This window comes from Sciurus carolinensis, chromosome 6 (assembly GCF_902686445.1).
Source record: "Sciurus carolinensis chromosome 6, mSciCar1.2, whole genome shotgun sequence".
Lineage (NCBI taxonomy): Eukaryota > Metazoa > Chordata > Mammalia > Rodentia > Sciuridae > Sciurus > Sciurus carolinensis.
In genome coordinates this window covers 32,990,645-33,010,101 of record NC_062218.1, presented here as the reverse complement: position 1 = coordinate 33,010,101, position 19,457 = coordinate 32,990,645, and the positions used below count along the sequence as shown (strand labels likewise).

Sequence of the window (19,457 nt, the reverse complement as noted above, 5' to 3'; positions counted from 1 at the left end):
GTAGACATGAAATGAACTTTTCTAGGGACAAAAGAATAACTGAAGACCCCCCAAAAATCTTTCACGCTTTTGTAATCCATTCGGACTGCTATTGAAAAAGTAGAGCCAGGGGCATATCTCAGTGGTGGAGCACTTGTGTAGCATGTGTGAGGACCTGAATTTTATCCCTAACATGGAAAAAAAAGAGAAGAAAATAAAATAAAAACGCAGTCAGTCCTGTATATCTCTTTATTTCAAGTCCGTGGATTAAACTAATGAGGATCTATAATATTTGGGGGAAAATACCTATACTGAACATGTACAGATTTTTTCTTGTCACTATTCCCTAAACAATGTAGTATAACAACTATTTTCTAAGCACTTACATTGTATTATGTACATATAAGTAATCTAGAAATGATTTAAGGGACATGAGAGGATATGTGTAAATTGTACCCAACAACTGCACCATTTTATATAGGGGAATTGAGCACCCAAGTATTTCAGTACCTTCCGGGAGTGCTAGAACCAATCTCCTTGGATACCAAGGAATGACTGCACCATAAACAGAGTAGTTCATAGCTAACAGATATGTCTTCCAGTTCTGGAGTCTGAGGAGTTGAAGAACATGTGCCAGCAGATTCATTTTCTGGTCAGGCCTGTTTTCTGGTTCATAGACAGTACTTTCTCAGTGTCTCACAAGTTGGAAGGAGTAAGGGGCTCTCTCTCTCAGGCCTCTGGATGAGTGCATTTCCCATTTCTGCGGGATCTGCCCTTGTGACCTAATCATTCCCAGAGGCCCTGCCTCTGAATGCACAAGCATTCAGATCATAGCACACACCAAGTGCAGTTTCTGATTGAGAGCTAAGAAAGCTCTCTCCAATCACAGATCCTCAGGCACTTACCTATATGGGATAAACCCTGAGATGCTACAAATGGATTTATTTTGCAGCCCAATATTAAATGCTGCAATAAACAGTGAAAGTTTTTTTTCAGAAATAACAGCAGGCAGAGTTTGAAGGGGCTTCCTGCTCCCTCTTCCAGCCAGACTCTGAGTCCCTGCTTTAGTCTCTGAAGGAGGATCACGAACACCAGGGCACCTGGGGTTCTCATAAAAATAGAAGACTGTGATGAAGTATGGAAAATTCAGTTCTAATTTTAATTCTGTCCCCTACCAGCCATTTCACTGTAGCAAAGCAAGGTAAGCAATCAAGCCTCAGTTTTCTCTTTTGTGAAAGGGAAGTGGGGGTTCAGTAGGAAGGATGCAGACACGTATTGACAGAGTGTAAAAACTTTACAAAGACTATGAGTAATAACTGCAAGAGGGCTGCATTTGCCTGATGTTACACATGAGGAAATGGAGGTCCAGAGATGGAATAATTTGACCAAAGCTACATATTCTGGAAGAAATAGAAACAGAATTCCTAGTACAGGAGCTATAACTAGGAGCTGGCTTTTTCCACCCGGAACACCGATGAATCCTAGAATTCCAAATTTGGAGCTAGCCTCACAGGACATTGTGAAGGTATTTTGTCAAGGCAAACAGATGTAAAAGAATTAACAGTTTGTAAGAATGATATAAAAATATGTATAAGAATTTGGGCCTTGAGCCCCGCAGATGTTAGGAATAGTTCTGAATGTTAAAATGTATTTTCGTTGGAGGGAATTTTAATTATTAAATACAGATGTGTAACACCCATGTATGCCTCACACGCTTACAGGATTTTATTGTCCACAATCTCTTTCTCATATGTGACTTCACTCGATCCTCCTAACCACACTCTATGGACTGCAAGAAGTTATTGCCCATGTTTTGCAGGTAGGAGTTAGTAGCTAATGCCTGTGGGGCCCTTGTCACTCCCTGGTCTCACTTCTGATTTTAGCAGCAGTTGGGATGTGGACAGTTTTGTGAGCTCTCAGCTCAGCTCAAGCACATGCTGGCTCTTGTCACTCCCAGGATCCTGTTCCCTAGTCTACACGCCAACATGGTCTGTAAGTATGGAAAGACTGGACTTCCCATAACCCTCAAACAACAGGGGAGGACAGAAGCCCACTGGGTGAACATTGCCTATGTTTTTATGGCAAATATGAGAGGCATTCTCCAGAGAGATCTCAGTGCAATGAAGACCCCAGGGAAGGCCTCATTACCTGGATTGATGACTTCAGTGACAAGCTCTTATCTGTCCTCTTTCCCTGTCTCTTTCTCCCCACTCTATCATTTTTGCTTCTAAATTAACTATTTGCAACTACATCCTTGTCTCAGTCTTTGTTATGATGGGATCACAAACTATGAGGCTTTGAGGCTCAGGAGGGAAAGTGACTTCCCCGGGGGCTATGTGGCTGAAGAGCAGAGGAAGGCAGCACTCTCCCCCAGGTATTCTGGCTCTGAAGCCAAAGACTTCTTCATCTTCTACTCTCAGTTGTGCAAGCAAGGTCATGAAACTGCCATTTCTACCTTGTATCAATATACAAGACATAGAGCAAGTTTTCTGGTTTTGTTTTGTGTTTTTGGTACTGGGGATTGAACTCAGGGGCACTTGACCACTGAGCCACATCCCCAGTCCTATTTTATATTTTAACTTAGACACAGGGTCTCACTGAGTTGCTTAGACCTCGCTTTTTGCTGAGACTGGCTTTGAACTTGCGATCCTCCTGCCTCAGCCTCCCAAGCAGCTGGGTTTACAGGTGTGTGCCATTGCGCCCAGCAAAAGTCAGTTTTAAAACAGATGTTTGAGTGCAAAATAATACTAAATGATAATTATCATCTTTCCTGGGGTTACACAGAAGAACTGCCAGGCTATGATTAAAATACTTAGCATTTTTCTGAATTTTAAAGGATTATATTTTGTTCTGTTGGTGTTGTCTAGTTTACTTGTGTAACTAAATTATAAATGTTAAGTCTTATTCCAAGTTTTACACATGAAAACTTTTAGTGTTGCATATTTAACTATGATTAGAGACCGGATTAAAAGGCATATTCTTAGCTTTGCCTGCCAAATTAGATCAAAAGCAGGATTATGGACTGTCCTCAAGGAATAGCATTTGTTTGGGCTTTGAGGTGGACATCTTTCTTTCCTTCCTTCCTGCCTTTCTTTCTTTTACGAATTCCTAGCATCATTTGCCCCAGTTCCAGAAATTGCACCACAGTTTCCTTTGAGAATTCAACCCTCATAAATGCTCAATGTACTTCAGGTTTATGCCATATGTAAAATATAACCAGTGGTTGACCGATCTGTGAATTCTGCCCATCCTGGCCACAGTGGTTGGCTCAGAGAATGGAAAGGGACCTGAGCCTGACCAATTAGAATGAATGTCAAGATTTTGCTGGTGCATGGATAAATAGTCACTTTCTTTCCAGTAGAAAGTAAAGCTGGTCTTGTGTGTCTGGTGGCTCTCGTCACCCATTGGAAAAGCCTGCCTGAAAATGAATCAATAAAGCAGAGAAATGGACACAGATTGGTGAGGTGACACAGCTATAGTGTCCCTTGATTTTATATTTGCCACTGGACTTTACAGTCAGTAGGAGCCGATACATTACTATTCCATCTTCTCTTTTTGAGTTTCTGCCACTTGAAATTAGTCAAGTCCTGCCTGAAACAAGCTCCATATTCAAGCATTCAAGAGGCTTGGTGCAGCACTTCTCTGAAAAAACAAGTCTGTTTCCCACTCCCAAGACACAGGCTAGGAGGCCAAGAAAAGGAAGCACAGCTTATCAGATCTTGGCAGGATCCTTCATCCCAGCTTCAGAGAGCCTTAGGAATGAGGTGCTGCATCAGCCTCTTTATGAATCCACAAAGCAGCAGGCCTCACGTGAGCTCCGTCATCTTTAAACAGAGAATGAAAACTCCACACGCGTTGCTTTCAGACTCATTGATCAGCCACTGCTTCAGTTCAAACTCAAACTGCAACCAGAGTTCAGAGGAAAGACCCAAGACTGCAAGTTCCTTTTGTTACCCTTCCCCACTTCTTCCTTCCTTCTTTCCTTCTTTCAATACATACTACACAGCAGCACTGAGAATGTTTCTACATCTAAAGAACTTTTAATTTTATAAAGAACTTTTAATCACTCATCTACCCTCTAACAAGTTGAATAAAAAGCACTGCAGAAGTAGACAATAGAGAAAAAAAAAAAGGCTGAAATCAAACCAAAAAACTTGCCCCAAGGAAATATGGATGTGGAAGAAACACTGCATTGTATTTTTTTCTGAAGAGCTTTCCCCCTCCCCCCAAGAAAAGTCATCATCAAGTATTTACTTCAAATACATGCTTCAAAGCCAGAAGGGCAGGTTTCAAACTTGAAATGCAGGCAGGCTCATTGGGAATGGTGTCCCGGGAGTTTCCAGAGCTCAGAACGGTGTCTGACTGAGGAAGGGGAATGGAGAAGAGGTAAATGAGTGGGGACGGGTTTCCCAGAGGACGGGCCACCAGAACCGTGTGGACATAGGTGCTGGCCTTCCAAGCCCGTGTGCTCTTTCAGATGTACACGTGATGGAGACTTACGGAGAGCCTCACCTCACTCTCAACAGAGCCGAGATCAACAACCACGACACAAACTTACCTTATGAATTCCACAGAATAGTACTGGATAGGGGAGCTTCCTTCACTCTCTCCAGGTTTCCAAGATAGGGCCACCTCGGAATCAGAAACCACAAGGGCCCGTGGCTGCTGGGGTGCTGCTGGAGGGCGGCAGAAATCTAGGCAGGACGACAAACACGTGGCTGGTTGTGACAGCTGCTGAAGAGGTTGGATATATTACAAAAATGTGCTTCCTGGGACCAAAACACCTCTGGTCACGCCAGCCTCAAAACCCAAAACAAACTCACACCAGCAAATCAAACCATGTTCACTAAGGTCTGAGTCAGGACTGCTGGTCTTCCCTTCCCCTCCCAGCTCATCTGGGTGGGAAAGCCGCCCACATTAGGTTCCAGCGACCCTGGGAGGTACACGGTGTACTTCCACCTCCTAATTGGCCTCTCATCTGTTTGCATGTTGGAATTGATATTTATGCACAGGAGAACTAAATGCTTATCATTATGGCATATTATTTTCCGATTCCTTTGTGCGTGTGTGTGTGTGTGCGTGTGTGTGTGTGTTTCCTCCACTGATAAGAAGATGCAAAGCAATGGAAGGACATTTCCCACACGTGCAAAGGCGATGCTCTCATCCTGGTAATGGCTGTTGCTATCTTCATGTCCAGATTCCATACCTCTCGTGTGTTGCTTGGGCCCAGAAGTAAACACTTGTGTAACTCAGGCTGGGGATGCACTAGTGCCACTTGCTTACCATTTCCTTCTCCCTACAAAGAGCACCTTGTGAGCAGTGACTACAGTCAACCTGATTTTACCCCAGCGTCCACCTTAGTGCCACCTGAGTGGCCATTTTTGGGATTCTCTTTGCCTACACATGAACCTCACTCCTCTTCCTTGCCTCCTTATTTCCTACCAACCCACCAGTTCTCCACTAAGCCATTATTGTCTCCTCAGGGAGCCCTCCCCTATCCCTGGGTTGTTCTTCTCTGTCTGTGAGGACACACTAATTAGATAGTGTCTTGACTCACCCTGCTAAGTCGTAAGAGGCCTGGGCTTGTGTTGGGCATTGCTGAATTCCCAGAGCCTAGCACAGTGCTTGGTACACAGAGGTTCCCTATTGGTATTTGTTGCATGAAGGCACAAATGACTGACTAGCAGACCACCACTTTCCTGTTACAAATGGATTTGAACCTGTTTTACCTTGGGACAAAGTGGTAACATGCTGAGGAGAGCTGAGCCGCCCTTTGCCAGTCTGGCTGTAAGCTGCTATGCTCACTCGATATTCAGTGTCTGGTTTCAAATCTCCGATCACTTCTTCCTGTCAATAACCAAGCAAGAAAGGTGCCAAAGATCAGAATCCCTCTTGGGCAAATCCTATAGTTTCCATAAAGTTTACATCTTGAGGTTCCTATGAAATTGCTTGGAACACAGATAGTTTGCTTTGTCTAGAATTGGCCTAGTTTTAAAATTTGCTAAAAGGAAAGCACCATGACATTCCCAAGACTAGAGGGTTACCCTTATTGGAATTTATACACTGCACTACTGCCAGTGCTTACTGACACCATCAAATGTTGCCGTCAATATTCCAAGTTCTCTGATCAGAGTATGAGGGTCCTGGAATGATCTTTCCCAGGGTTGGATTCCCCCAGTTTTTTCTTTTCATTTGCAGATTGCAGATGCTTAGGGATCAGTCTCACAGCAGGTGATGCTGTTGCTGTGTGTCCAGGGACCCTCCGTTGAGAACCATTAGGATTAAGGATTAAGGATGAATGTGTGACTTAACCTGCACAAACAGACCTGTGTCCCCAAGTCTATAGTGCTAAAGAGTAGGTAGGAGCTGGGCCTCATCAGTGAGAAGCAGCAGCGCAGTCCAGTGGAAAAGGAGCCAGCTTGGAGACAACCAACCTGCCCTTGAATCCTGATCTGCTATTTATTACTAGCTGTGGCCTTGATATCAAATCCCATGAGCCTCAGCTTTTTCCTCAGTAAAATGGATATGACATATAACTATCTTATATGACATACATCATGAGACAATGTACGTCCAGGAACTGGTATGGAGGATGTACTCAAGAAACAGCTGGTGATGACTACTGTCTTAGGTGTGTGGGGACCAGTCTCCTCTCTACTCACCTGAGTTGCCCATCTCCTCTGAGATCCAAGCCTTCCCCTTGACGTCTTCCCTTACCACCCAGAACTGGAGGTCCCACCCTATTAGAAGCTGTGCCACTAATTTAGCATATTTGTGTGTATGTATGTACATATATATACACAGAGAGAAGGGGGGCAGTTCCTAACTCCCAATTCCAAAATCCATAAGTTTTTTAGCACTGACATGATACCATGAGTAGAAAAAATCTACTCCTGACTTTAGGTGATAGGTCACGATCAAAACACAGGTGCACTAAGAATATTGCATAAAATTACCTTCAAGCTATGTGCATAAGGTGCATTTGAAACATAAATGCATTTCATATTTAGACCTCGGTCCCATTCCCAAGATATCTCACTATGTATATGCAAATATTACAAAATAAAAAATAATAAAAAGAAAAGAAGGAAGGAAGGAAGGAAGGAAGGAAGGAAAGAAGGAAGGAAGGAAGGAAGGAAGGAAGAAAAAATGAAACCTGAAAACCTGAAATACTTCTAGTCCCAAGCACTTTAGATAAGGGACATTCAACCTGTATGACAGATTGTTACTGTGTCTCCTATGAGATTGTGAGCCATTTGAGAACAGGCATAATATACTTCTTCAAAACATCTTCTGCAGGTAATTAAACATTCATTGTTGCTAAATAAAAGTTAAGGGGATTCAAAAAAGTGTTTTGAAAGCATTAAATGGACAATTGTCAAAACTTAATACAGTAGTTCTTAAACACTCACTATAATTAGAATCATTAAAAGATCTGAAAACATCCCAAAAAACCAAAGGCCAAATGTTTTTCCTGATAAATGGATGATGATAGATAATGGGGGTGGTGGGGCAGGGGGGTGAGAGGAGAATGGAGGAACTCTGGATTATGTAGAGGGAAATGAAAGGGAGAAGGGGGCAGGGGTATGAAAAATGGTGGAATTAGACAGACATCATGACCCTATGTACATGTATGATTACATGAATGGTATGAATCTATATAGTGCACAACAATAGAAATGAAAAGTTGTACCCTATTTGTGTACAATGAATCAAAATGCAGTCTATAAAAATAAAAAAGAAAATAAAAAATTTTCAAAAAGATCTGAAAACATAAATAGATAAATATTTAAAAACATAAATACTGATGTCTGGACTCCACTGCAGACGACTTACATCAAAATCTCTGGGACAAATTTCAAGTGTCTGCTTACAGCTCTCCAGGTGAGTCTAATGTGTATCCATGTTTGTGAACCTCTGGTTTAGCAGGTAGCTCACCTCTTGAGCTCTGAACCCATCTGCTTCCTCTCCTCTATGTGTCATTTATCTCCAACCTCTCCTGAATCTACCTAATTTTTCTGTATTTGCTCAAATCACTCCCATCTCAAAAACAATCATCCCTACCTACCACACATGCTCCCCTAGCTTCTCCCCTCAGGACATCTTCCAAAAGATGCCTCCACTTCCTTACCTCCTGGTCACTCCTCCACTTACTCCCATCTGGCCCCTCTCCTCCACAAACCTATTGAGATATTTTTAACCAAAGTCCCCACAACAACCCTTTAATAAATCCAATGCAACAGCTCGTCTTTAGGACTCTCTACTGCTTTCCATACTGTTGCCTGCTCTTGCTTCTGAAATCTCTGGTCTTCCTTGGAAACCATTGCTCTGCTCTTCCTTGGTCTCCTACTTCTCTTGTTCTGTTTTCCAATGTCTTCTACCCTTCTTTTCCCTCTCTCCTCTGTCCTTTGGAGAACTGGTCTTTCCCAGGAGCTCATCCTTTACCATCATCTTTTCCCCTTTGTAGACTTGTTGGCACACTCTTCTACTACACCTTTAGTTTCTGGTACCACCTTGGTGGTGACACCTTCTACGTGTGCGCTTCCTGCTCTGGCCCGCCTCTTGACCTCCAGCAAAGCATTTGTGATTGACGCTTGAATAACTCTAACAAGCAACTCCAGTTGAACACAACCAACACTCAACTGATCATTCTTCCCCCCAAAGTGACATAAAACATTGCTTCATCTATGGTATTCCTCTCCCCTTACCCACACCAGAAATACCTGATACTGTCCTCTCTATCTTCATCCATCCCTCTAACCACCTGTTATGGTTTGGATGTGAGGTGTCCCCAAAAAGCTCATATGTAAGACAATGTAAAAAGGTTCAAAGAAGAAGTTATTGGGTTTTGAGAGTCTTAGCCTATTCAGTGAATAAATCTCTGATGGGATTAATTGATGTGATAGGATGTGACTGGAGGAGATTGGAATTGGGGTGTGGCTTTCAGGTATATATTTTGTATCTGGAGAGTAGAGTCTCTCTCTCTCTCTTTCTCTCTTTCCTGATGATGCAAGCTGCTTCCCTCTGCCAAGCTCTTCCGCCATGATGTTCTGCCTCACCTTAAGACCAGAGGAATGGAACCAGCCTTCTATGGACTAAAACCTCTGAAACCGTGAGCCCTCAAATAAGCCTTTCCTCCTCTATAATTGTGCTGGTCAGATCATGTAGTCACAGCAGCGAAAAAGTTAACTAAAACTCTCACCATCCGTCCAATCAGTTTCCGATTCAGCTGCTGCCACCTTTTTTGGTATCACTTGAATCTGTTTCTGTCATTTCATTCTTATAGCCATTTAAGTCCACATCCCCATCATTAAGACAACAAGGGTCCTGCTGCTCCTTGCAACCATACTGCCTGCACCTCCAATGTAGAACCACCACTGTGCTAAAGTTATATCTATAAATCTCAAATCTGATCATAACACTTTCTACAATGAAACACCCTTAGAATGGTATATTTGTGTACCCCTGTTTATTCTTCTAACATCCTCCCATGCCCCTCCCTTCCTTACATTCTACATTCCAGTCACACTTAAGTTCTTGGCAGGGCTCAAATTTATGCCATTCACTGGCTTGCCTCTGGGCCTTTGAACCTGCTGCTCCCTCTACATGAAGTGTCCTTCTGCCTACTCTTGCCTGGCTCACCCTGCTCATCCTTCATGACTCAGTTCAGCTGAGACATTACCTCATATCTCTAACCCCAGTCCCAGTCTGGTTAGGTGCCCCTCCTCTGTGCCTTCTGGGTGTCCTTGGTGGACTTCAATCTTCCCACCACTCACCTTATGTTGTAACTGTCTGTTAATTTGTCACCTTCTCCCCTCCCACTTGAGGGTAGGAAGCCAGTTCTTATTCCTCTGGCATCCCAAAGCTTAGCATAGTATTATCAGACACAAAGCAAATGCTCATGCAATGCTTTTTGATGAATGAATAAATGAACTGAAGTGAAATGAAAGAAAGCAAGAGCCAAAATGTCCCACATAAATAGATTACCTCATTCAGAAACCAGATTCAAGTACTGACCCATCATGTCAAGAGCATCAGTATCCACTGTGGTTTGAAGGTGACATATGCTGGAAGCTCAATCCCCTTGCTACAGTGTTGAAAGATGGGATTAATAGGAGGTGATTATGTCATGAGGACAGAGCCTTCACAAATGGATGGTCATGCGGAAGTGAGCTAGTTATGGAGGGACAGGATTAGCTATTGAGAGCGTGGGCTTGTTGTAAAGGTGAGTGTGTCCCCTTTCTCTCAGGTTCTCTGTCCTTCCATCTGCCACTGTGTTGTGATGCAGCAGGAAGTCCTTACCAGATGCTGAGCAGGTGTCAACACCATGACCTTAGACTTCCCAGCCTTCACTTCCATGAACCAATAAATTTCATTTCTTTATAAATCACCCAGTCTGTGATATTCTGTCATAGCAAAGCAACACAGACTAAGATAGCATCTTTGCCCCTGGCCCTGGAGTAACTAACTCCAAAGACAGGACCAGCTTCCTGTAGTCTACCTCAACCACACCTTTTAGACCTTTCCCTTCTTCCATCCCTACTTCAGTGCCATAGTAGATGCCCCTCCACTCCCTACTGAGCCATTTCCACAGCATCCTACAGGGCGTCTGTCTCCAATCTGCCCCTCCCTCCCTCCCTCTCATCTTCTCTCTATGCTGCCTGTGGCTGCACAGTGTCTTTGCTGAACACAGAGTCTTGCTTATATGTGTACCAGTTCCGTGTATAGATTTAAAAACACGTGAACTGTCTATTCCACATGGAAGATCAGTGCTGCCCTTAACCAGGGGAGAGGTAGAGGGTGACCCTCAGGAGCCAGCTGTGCCCAGCCTGTCTTTTCCTGTTTATATGCCAGCAAGTTGGCTTGAGGGTGTGATGGTGAAAAGCAGAGATGGATTGGGTCCAAATAATTTAACTGCCAGCTCTTTAAGATCTCTCCTCCTAAGGGGAGCCCTTGGTTATATTGTCACTTAAGATAACCTTAGGAATATTTGGACAAACACCACACAGTTCCACAAATCTTCATATTTCCATCCTTGAATGTCTTGCAACTACAACTTCAACCTTGCATCAAACTGTAGATGTTGAATGTGCTCTTTTTTAAATAAAAAACAGTGTTTTGTTGCCTTGCGGAAGTTTGAGAACAACTTTATTTCCACACAAGATGGTAAGAAACAGAGTGAGAGAAATTGCCCTGGACCAGAGGCCAGATGAATTCAACCATCTTTCCTGAACACTCCCCTGCTATTTTTTATTTGTTTTGCATATGTTTTTGCATTTTTTTTTTTTTTTGCTTTGCTGCAAAGTAACCCTGCTTTGTCATTGTCTACCCATTTCTGAAATTCAAAACCAAATTTGCCTCTTTTGTCTACCCAACACCCTTGTGGGGGCTGTTTAATCAGTGAGTTTGCTCCTCAGGAAGAGACTCAAGGCAGTCATTTCACCGAGCCCAAGGAGGAGGCTCGAGCAACTTTGAAGCAAGCGAGCAGTTCCCCGGGATTCTTGCCTTCGTCACAGGTTGCCATGACAATGAGCTTTCATTTCATGATTGGTATAATTGTAATACCTTGTGTTTATGTAGCACTTTGAAATTTATAAAATCTTGGCACATCATTGCCTCTTCCAATCCTCACAACATCCCCTCAGAGGTCAGTCTTATTATCCCCAATTTACAGATGACAAAACCAGATCCCGAGAGTTTATAAAATGGTCCGTAGGGGTAACCGTGAAGCTACTTTCCCTTATAAGATATACCACAACTTCATCCGTTTCCAGTTGCCTGACATCGGGATATAGTGTATGTAACTCTCAGGCTAGCCTGTTTTTCTAAAGTTCAAGTTCAACTGTCTTTTCCCTCCAGTCACAGTCTGACCTGTATGACTTGTCATCCTCTAGAATCCATTACTCCTGACTTAGAATTCCTATATTTTGGTTTGGATATGGCCACTTGAAGACTCCCTACCTTTCTTTCTTCCAGGAATAGTCATGTGACTAGACTGTGTTCAATATTATGGAAGAGAAAATGCTGAGATCAATTTCTGAGTTATCCCTTAAAGGAAGGGGCAGGTGTTCCTTTTCCTCTTTTCCTCACCTATTGGCTAGAATGTAGCTGTGGAAGTGAGCCATTTGGGACCCTGCAGACAAGGGCACAAGTGGTTGGCACAGCAATGGGATGGAAAGAGACTGAGTCTGACACCAGGGAGCCACCAGAAGAGCCCTAAACTAAATAATATACAAAGGATCCCATGAGGGAAACACAAGGCACATCCTGTTAGAACTACTATTACTTTGAATTTGGGGATTGCAAGACTTGTATCCTAACTAATCACCATCCAATCTGGGTAGTCATGTAGGAGAAGTCCCCTAAAAGATGTGACTATTCCTTACCGAATACCTTTCACCACATTGACAAAACCAGGATGAAAGACCCTGAACTTGCCTCTGACCCTGATTTTGGAATTCAATGTTATGCACTTACATGCTACTATTTTCTCCTATTACTGGAAATCTAGATCACTTGACTTCAGAAATGAAGCAAAGTTCTCCTACCCACTAGTCCAATGAGCACAGCAGAGAGGAGTGAGAAAAACCATTTAGCTTCTCTGGGGAAATGGTTCGACATCAAAATTGTTCAGTTCTTAAATAACCTTCATTGATAAATGGTAAACATGGGCTCAACTTCACAGTTACTCTACAAGTCAAGGTTGTCTTAGAGGCTGTTGAGAATACCTAGCATCATGCAATGGAAGACACCAGAGAAATAGAAAAGTGACATCTTCCTGGTGTCCCTTCTCCAGTGGCTCTGAGGAAGGCTATGCAGAGCAGAGTACAGGGAGGAGTTGTAGGGATTTCAGTTCCCTCGCTGGCATAGGGAATCAGAGAGCATTTTACAGTGCTTTGCTATAGGGAAAGCATTAGATTTAAGGGATGGAAGAAATCTCCCTCTGTCCTGAGAATTGCAGGAAAGTCAGTATCCCTGATATTTGTCCACTAAAATATGCACAAATATTTTATAACACACCCCCCCACACATACACACACAGTTGCAAAGTATCTCCTTCAGTCAGGAACCTCTGCTATTCCATCCTGCCAGTTTACTGTCCCAAAGAGAGATTCAGAGGAGCTCAGTGACCTTGAATAAAGTCACTCTTGCTCTGATGACAGAGCAGGGACTAGACGCAGATCTTCTGATTCCTAGCTAATTTTTTTCTCTCTAACCTTGGATAAGACCCAAACAGAATCACTGTTCTGGATCAACCAGACCAATAGGTAACAAAACAGAGTGATAGTGCCTCTTCCTTGAGTGAGCAAGATAATCTCACTGAGACGACAGGAGAAAACAGAAGAACTTTCTCTTTCTGTTCTATCTCTTCCTTTAAAATTCTGTGGGATTTTAAAATGTACATAATATATTAGAATAGTGGTATATGTATAATTTATAAATACATAAATATACATACATTGGTGCATGTTCAAATATTTTTTAACCAATGGTATGCATGATCAAAAAGTGTGGACCACCAGGCTCAATACCCTTTTTTATTTCTAACTATAAAAACTTATGAAATCTCCCTAATTTGTTTTACTATTTTGTTTTCCGGGATGAGATCTACAGGCTGTTCTTCTAAGACAAAAGACACAGTGGGTGTGAAATACTAACCAAACCGGAAGCCTCTAGAAGGCAGATTATCCAACAATGCATCAGAATTCCACATTACAAACCAGGTTATTTTGCTCAATTTGTCATTTTAATCAGATTAACCATTTGTCAATCCAATCCCCTGTTTGGCATTCAATCTGGAAAAATCAAATCAATCACTTTTAGATGCTGGATCCTGCCTTATGGAAAAGACAATCTGGAGTTGATGGAGTAAGGAAAAGAGAGGTTAAGGGAGGGGAGGGTGCCCCCAAGGTGCTGCTCCCTGGTTTAAACATTTTCTCTCTTTTTCAATCAGTTTCACCTAGTCTTGGAACAGAGTTTAAATTACTTCAACCTTTAAAGATGCTTCTCTTAACCTTACTCTGCCATGTGAGATGAAGCAGCACAAGTAAGGATAATAGCATCTCCTCTCTAAAAGATTAAAAATCTACCTAGTGCACTCAGAAGTTCCTGCTTACCTAGGAAGACACTCTCCACTGGGTCTTAATCAGTGTGCAAAAATCAATATTTTAATGAAAAGAAACCCCTCCCACCAAATCCTGCACTGGGGCAGGATTTCCCAAAACATACTTACAAAAATTGCCTGCTGATCAGGTTGTACCTGGAGAACAAGCAAACAAACAAACAAACAAAAAGAGATATGAAGAGTAAGAAAAAACTCGTAGGACTTAAATCAACCCAGAGCACCTGCCCCTTCCCTCTAGCTTTAGCTATGAGCAGCAAACACATACCACAACTTAATCTGTGGTCTTGACCATGCATCTTTGCAATGTGAATTTCATCCAGTGCTCACATAATTCTTATTCTATGCCAGGTACCATGCTGAGGGCTCCTCAACCATCACCTCATTTAATACACCATCTGTATGCTATTGGATGGTAGGATATAGTACAGAGGTTCCCAAGCTTTCCGTGTTCATGGCACACTTACTAACATTTCTATAGCATCGCTAGGACTAAAAAAAATGCCCCCTAACAATTCCATTTATTAAGTAGTTATATCCAAACAACTTGTTAGTAAGGTAGTTCACACAGACGTTGCCGTTTTCCTTGAAATTTTAAATTATTGCACAGTGCCCTTGTGTGCTTGCTGCAGAGCCCTGGGGCACCCTGAAACACAGCTTGGGGATCACAGATCCACTACCTATGGCACAGATAGTGTTAGGATCCCTATTTTGTTGATGGGAAACAGGCCCAGAAAGGTTACCCAGCTGGTTGGATGTAATGTGGGAATCTGAAAGCACACAGCTTGAACCCAGAGCCACTCTGCTATCAGGCTGTCCCCTCTTTCTTCCTGACTGACTGCACTACGTCCAGTCACCTCCTTCTCTCTCCATTCTGTATACTCTGCAGCTCTCACCTCACACCAAACACACATGCACACAGGAATGTGCACACACGGACAGTTATTCCTGGGCTTCCAACCATTCCCTCCCAGTGGGATGCTCCACCCTCAAATCTGATTTTCTAGAAAGTTCCTTGCTTCTATTTCCAGCCCCAAGTTAAATCTGGAACACTTGTTCCTACACTCATCTTTCCTTCTTCAGACTCTGTTAACTACCGTGTTAATGAAGCTGATATTTCTTATGTTGTTCTCTAATTACATTATTGGTATGAATGTGGTTTTTCCAACAAGACTGAATGTTTGCCCCCAAATAGGGTTGGTGAATTATCTCATGCTGAACATATAGAAACCACTATGTATGCCAGTTTGTTGAAATCAGCAAGATGATCAAATGTTAGAATTTCACAACATATGCTAATGCCTGGATGTAAATAACAGAAAATATATTCAACATAAAAGTCATCAGGAATGATAACTAACATCTGTAAGGGCTTTTCACACTTTATGGAAGACTTTTCACATACATATTATTTGGTCCCTGCAGCAGTCTAATTATTATCTTCCTTCCTGGGAGAAAGTGGAGGCCTAGGCAGGTTAAGTGACTTTGGCCAAACTTGCAACCTGCAAGTAGAAAAAGTAGATCTGGAAACCCAGTATACTGGTCTCCCTCCTGGCCCTGTTTTCTCACTACCCTGCAGTGTCCTTCACAGAGATGCCAGTTTTCAGCCCAGGTCCCAGGTGATGGACAGGTTTTCAATTTCAGAAGCACTGCCCCAACTCCATGGCACCCCTAGCACTGCACCCTCAATACCTGCACTGACGTACTGGGACCCTGCAGGACACGAGGCTGGGCTGCCTATGGACACTGCCAGGGAAAATGCTGGCCCCTTGTGGGGTCAATGTGCCTATGGAAAGTTCCAGAGCTGTGGAGAAGAGAGGGAACCTCAAATTTGTGGTTTCCTAGACGAGGCCAACCCAATGTCCCCCATTATGGTAGTGTGGACCTCAGAAGCTGATGGCTTCTGAGGTTAACGAGGACTGCTTATCAAAAGTCTAGTTCATGATTAAAAGCACACCATAAAAATACAAGCTGGAAGTATGCACCTATTCTTTTGGGGTCACTAGCTAGGGCAGGAATTCAGAAGTAACAGCCTTGGGTTACAGTAGGTGCTATTTCTTACTGTTCTGACTTGGGGACGTTGTTTCACCTCTCTGAGTCTCAGCATTCCTGTTAGTAAGATGAGATCATAGGATTGTCATGAAGATTAAATGGAAAAACAAATGTAAAGCATGAGGGGATAGAGCCTGGTGGGTGACAGGCACTTGGTAAGTAATAGCTTCTTATCAAACATGACAAATAGGTTTCAAACTGGGCTGCACATAGCAGGCACTTATTAATAGGACAGACAAGCCCTGCCTCTACTGTCCCCACCACCATTAGGACAGTGTTATGAGCACTGGTGTAACTCCTTGTAGAGCCCCTGGAAGACTCCAGCTGGGAGATTATAGTAGCAAGAATCAAAAGGAAGAGAGTGAAAGAAAAGAACCAGAAGATGCCTAAGGCAAGAAGTTCAAGCAGAGAGACCTTGAAGGAAAACAGAAAAGAAACAGAGGAAGAGCTGACAATTGGTGCTGAGCTCGAAACAGGAAAATAAACAACTGGGACCATTTGAATATACATTTCAAATTACATCATTTTCTTCTGCACTGTGTCTCCAGGCAGCTGGGAAGATACAAACGTTTTGTATTTATTTCTAAAGCTTTATTGGAATTGCAACAAAATAAAAATCAGAATTGAACTTGGTGAAGAAAAGAAGGAAAAAAATAGCCATAAGTTGTCTGTTTCCTCTCATGACAAAATGGGGTTGAGTCCGGCATGTACGCCAGGACTCTTTTATCAGATGCCTGCCTTTCTGGAGAGATAGATGGCAGATCTCAGAGGCAAAGTACACAAAGACATTTGGAAATTCTAAAGGACTGTGCAGATACTTGTTATTATTATTACGTGGATGGCGGCTCACATACCAACTTAGAAACCTTTCTGAATCTCCCTGCAATGACAAGGCACAGGTATTCTGAGGGACTGCCAGCCTGGACATACTCACAGCAACTGGGGTGTCCTGGCTGAGAGGCACACTGTGTGACCGCTCCTGCAGGGACTTATCTGCACCGACTTCAGAGTAAAAGACCTTGAAAAGACACAGACACCTGGTAAGAACAGAGCCAGTACTTCTCCAAGAGCAAAGGTTTGAATTGCTCACAAAGGCAGTAGGTTCTGAGGGGTATCAGGCCACCCCACTAGTTCCTAGCTCTGTGGGAAGGACATCAGACATACCTAGTGTGCTGCAAACTCAGAAGCCTGCAGAGACCAGGAGGAAGACAACATATCAGTGAAGCAGTGTGGAGAGGGCTAGACCCAGCTCCTCTCATATTTCCCCAAACCATGACCCTTTCAGGTGATCTTGCATCTTCCCACATTTTATATGACAGGAGTCCAGAAGTATGTTTCTCTAAGAAGACCACAGGACAAGGGTCATGATCAATACTTGCTGTTGGTGAAATGGAGTCGGTAGGGAGTGGTTAGACTTGAGGACTTTCATCCCATCTCAAATGGGTCCTTCATCTCCCGCGGGCTTGGTGTCCTATAGGAATGTAGGATCAGTGCAGCCAACTGTCTGGACATCTCAGAGATTTCAGAACTCCAAATACTTAACTGAAATACCCTGACTTCTAAAACTTGGTTTATTTTCAAAAACTATTTTTTAAAAAAAGCATTTTGGAGAACTGAAATCTGCCCAGTTTTCAGCCTCCAAATGGTAGGATGCATTCTCTGTTCCTTCCTCCACTTTGCCTGTCCACATCTTTAATTCAGTTGGCACATTAGTTTGTACTTACTGATAACACTCTACAGTGACTCCCTATGATCTCCCAGGTTTCTGCATTATTCTCCCAATTTGATTATAGGCAATTGAATAGCAGAATATCTGCTACTTGCTTTATATTACTTGAATATCTTCTACTTGCTTTATATTTTTTCATCGCTGCACAAAGAACTAGGTAGATCCTGATTAATGCAGAGGTCATGTTCGGGGTTCTTAGAAATGCCTTTGAAACATTTCTTATAGTTTCACCAGAGGAGAATGAGGGTTATTAATATGGGAGAACTGATAATAAGGAGGCCATAGACAGGTTGTGCATCCTTAATCCACAAATCTGGAATCTGAAATGCTTCAAAATATTAAACTTTTTGTGCCTGACGTGATATCCAAAGTAAAAAAAAGAAAAAGAAAAGAAAAGAAAAATGTAGATAATTTTACATCTGACTTTGTGTGATGGATCACAGTCAAAACACAGGTTCACTAAAAATATTATGTGAAATTACCTTCAGACGATGTGCATAAGGTATGTGAAACAAATGAATTTTGTATTTAGACTTGTGTCCCATCCCCAAGATATCTCATTATATGTATGCAAATATTCCAAAATCTGAAAAAATCCTAAATCCAAAACACTTCTGATCCCAAGAATGAATAAGGGATACTCAACCTGTAGAGGAAGTACAAGGATAGGAAGCATGTACAATCACCCCACATGCCCTCTGCAGAAATCCCCACGGGTACTCACAGTGTATCCAACGATGGAGCTTCCAGGGTGCCATGGCATCTTCCACTGGATGCTGAAGGCGGTACAGTTCAGGGCGCCCAGCCTGATGTCAAGAGGAGGCCCCAGTTTGCCTGCCCCCAAACAAGGAGATTGTGTTAAAAGATGCATGCATCTTGCCATCAGTGTAGTTATCCAAGATTTTAGACTGTGTACTCACAAAAGGAGAGCATAAAGACAACTCCACAGACTAGAAATGCAGTCATCCCCCACCATCTCAGGTGACCACACCAGAACTCTGCGATCCCCTCCCAACCTGTCACTGGTAGAGAAATCAGCCCCCCTCTTGTCCTTGGTCCATTCTGTAACTTCTAATAGTAAACGACCAGAAAGCAAGATTTGGGTGGTAAAGACCAAACATATGTGACCTGACTCTAGGCATTTGGAATGAAATATGGTTAAGTATAACATGAGATTTAAATTTTTCAAATTTTTTAATGTCCGTGTGTCTTAAGCCATTTTATGATTATAAATAATGTATTTCATAACTATGAAGCAGCATGTAAATTGTCACAATTTAGAAAATACAAAAAGATCATATCACTCTGAGACAAGTCCTATCAGCATTTTGGTATACCTTCTTTTGATTACATACGCTTTTTAAAAAGTCGTTTGAGACTCTGTGTGTCTGTTACTGCTCAGTATTGTTGTAACTATAATGTTAGTGATCACGTACATATTCAAATATGCTTATAGTTTTAAACCTTATTTTACTTAATTCATGGTCATTAAACTCATTATGCTTAATGGCCATAAATGCTTCCTTGTAATGCATGTGCCCATAATAAACAGTACTTGGCATTCTCCTGTTGTCA

The 19,457-nt window shown here is 42.5% G+C and overlaps 1 protein-coding gene across 3 annotated transcripts in view; it reads right to left on the bottom strand.

Moving 5' to 3' along the window:
- Window positions 1–19,457, bottom strand: part of Egflam (EGF like, fibronectin type III and laminin G domains) — a 172,031-nt gene that overhangs the window by 91,986 nt on the left and 60,588 nt on the right. For 2 of the 3 annotated variants that reach the window (XM_047556909.1, XM_047556908.1), the window contains 5 exons: window positions 18,607–18,716; window positions 17,088–17,171; window positions 14,213–14,239; window positions 5,709–5,826; window positions 4,538–4,673 (listed from right to left, as the gene is read on the bottom strand). In XM_047556909.1, the coding sequence (XP_047412865.1) occupies window positions 4,538–4,673; window positions 5,709–5,826; window positions 14,213–14,239; window positions 17,088–17,171; window positions 18,607–18,716 (475 nt within the window). The remainder of the gene's footprint in view (window positions 1–4,537; window positions 4,674–5,708; window positions 5,827–14,212; window positions 14,240–17,087; window positions 17,172–18,606; window positions 18,717–19,457) is intronic. The other variant, XM_047556910.1, reaches the window with a different exon arrangement.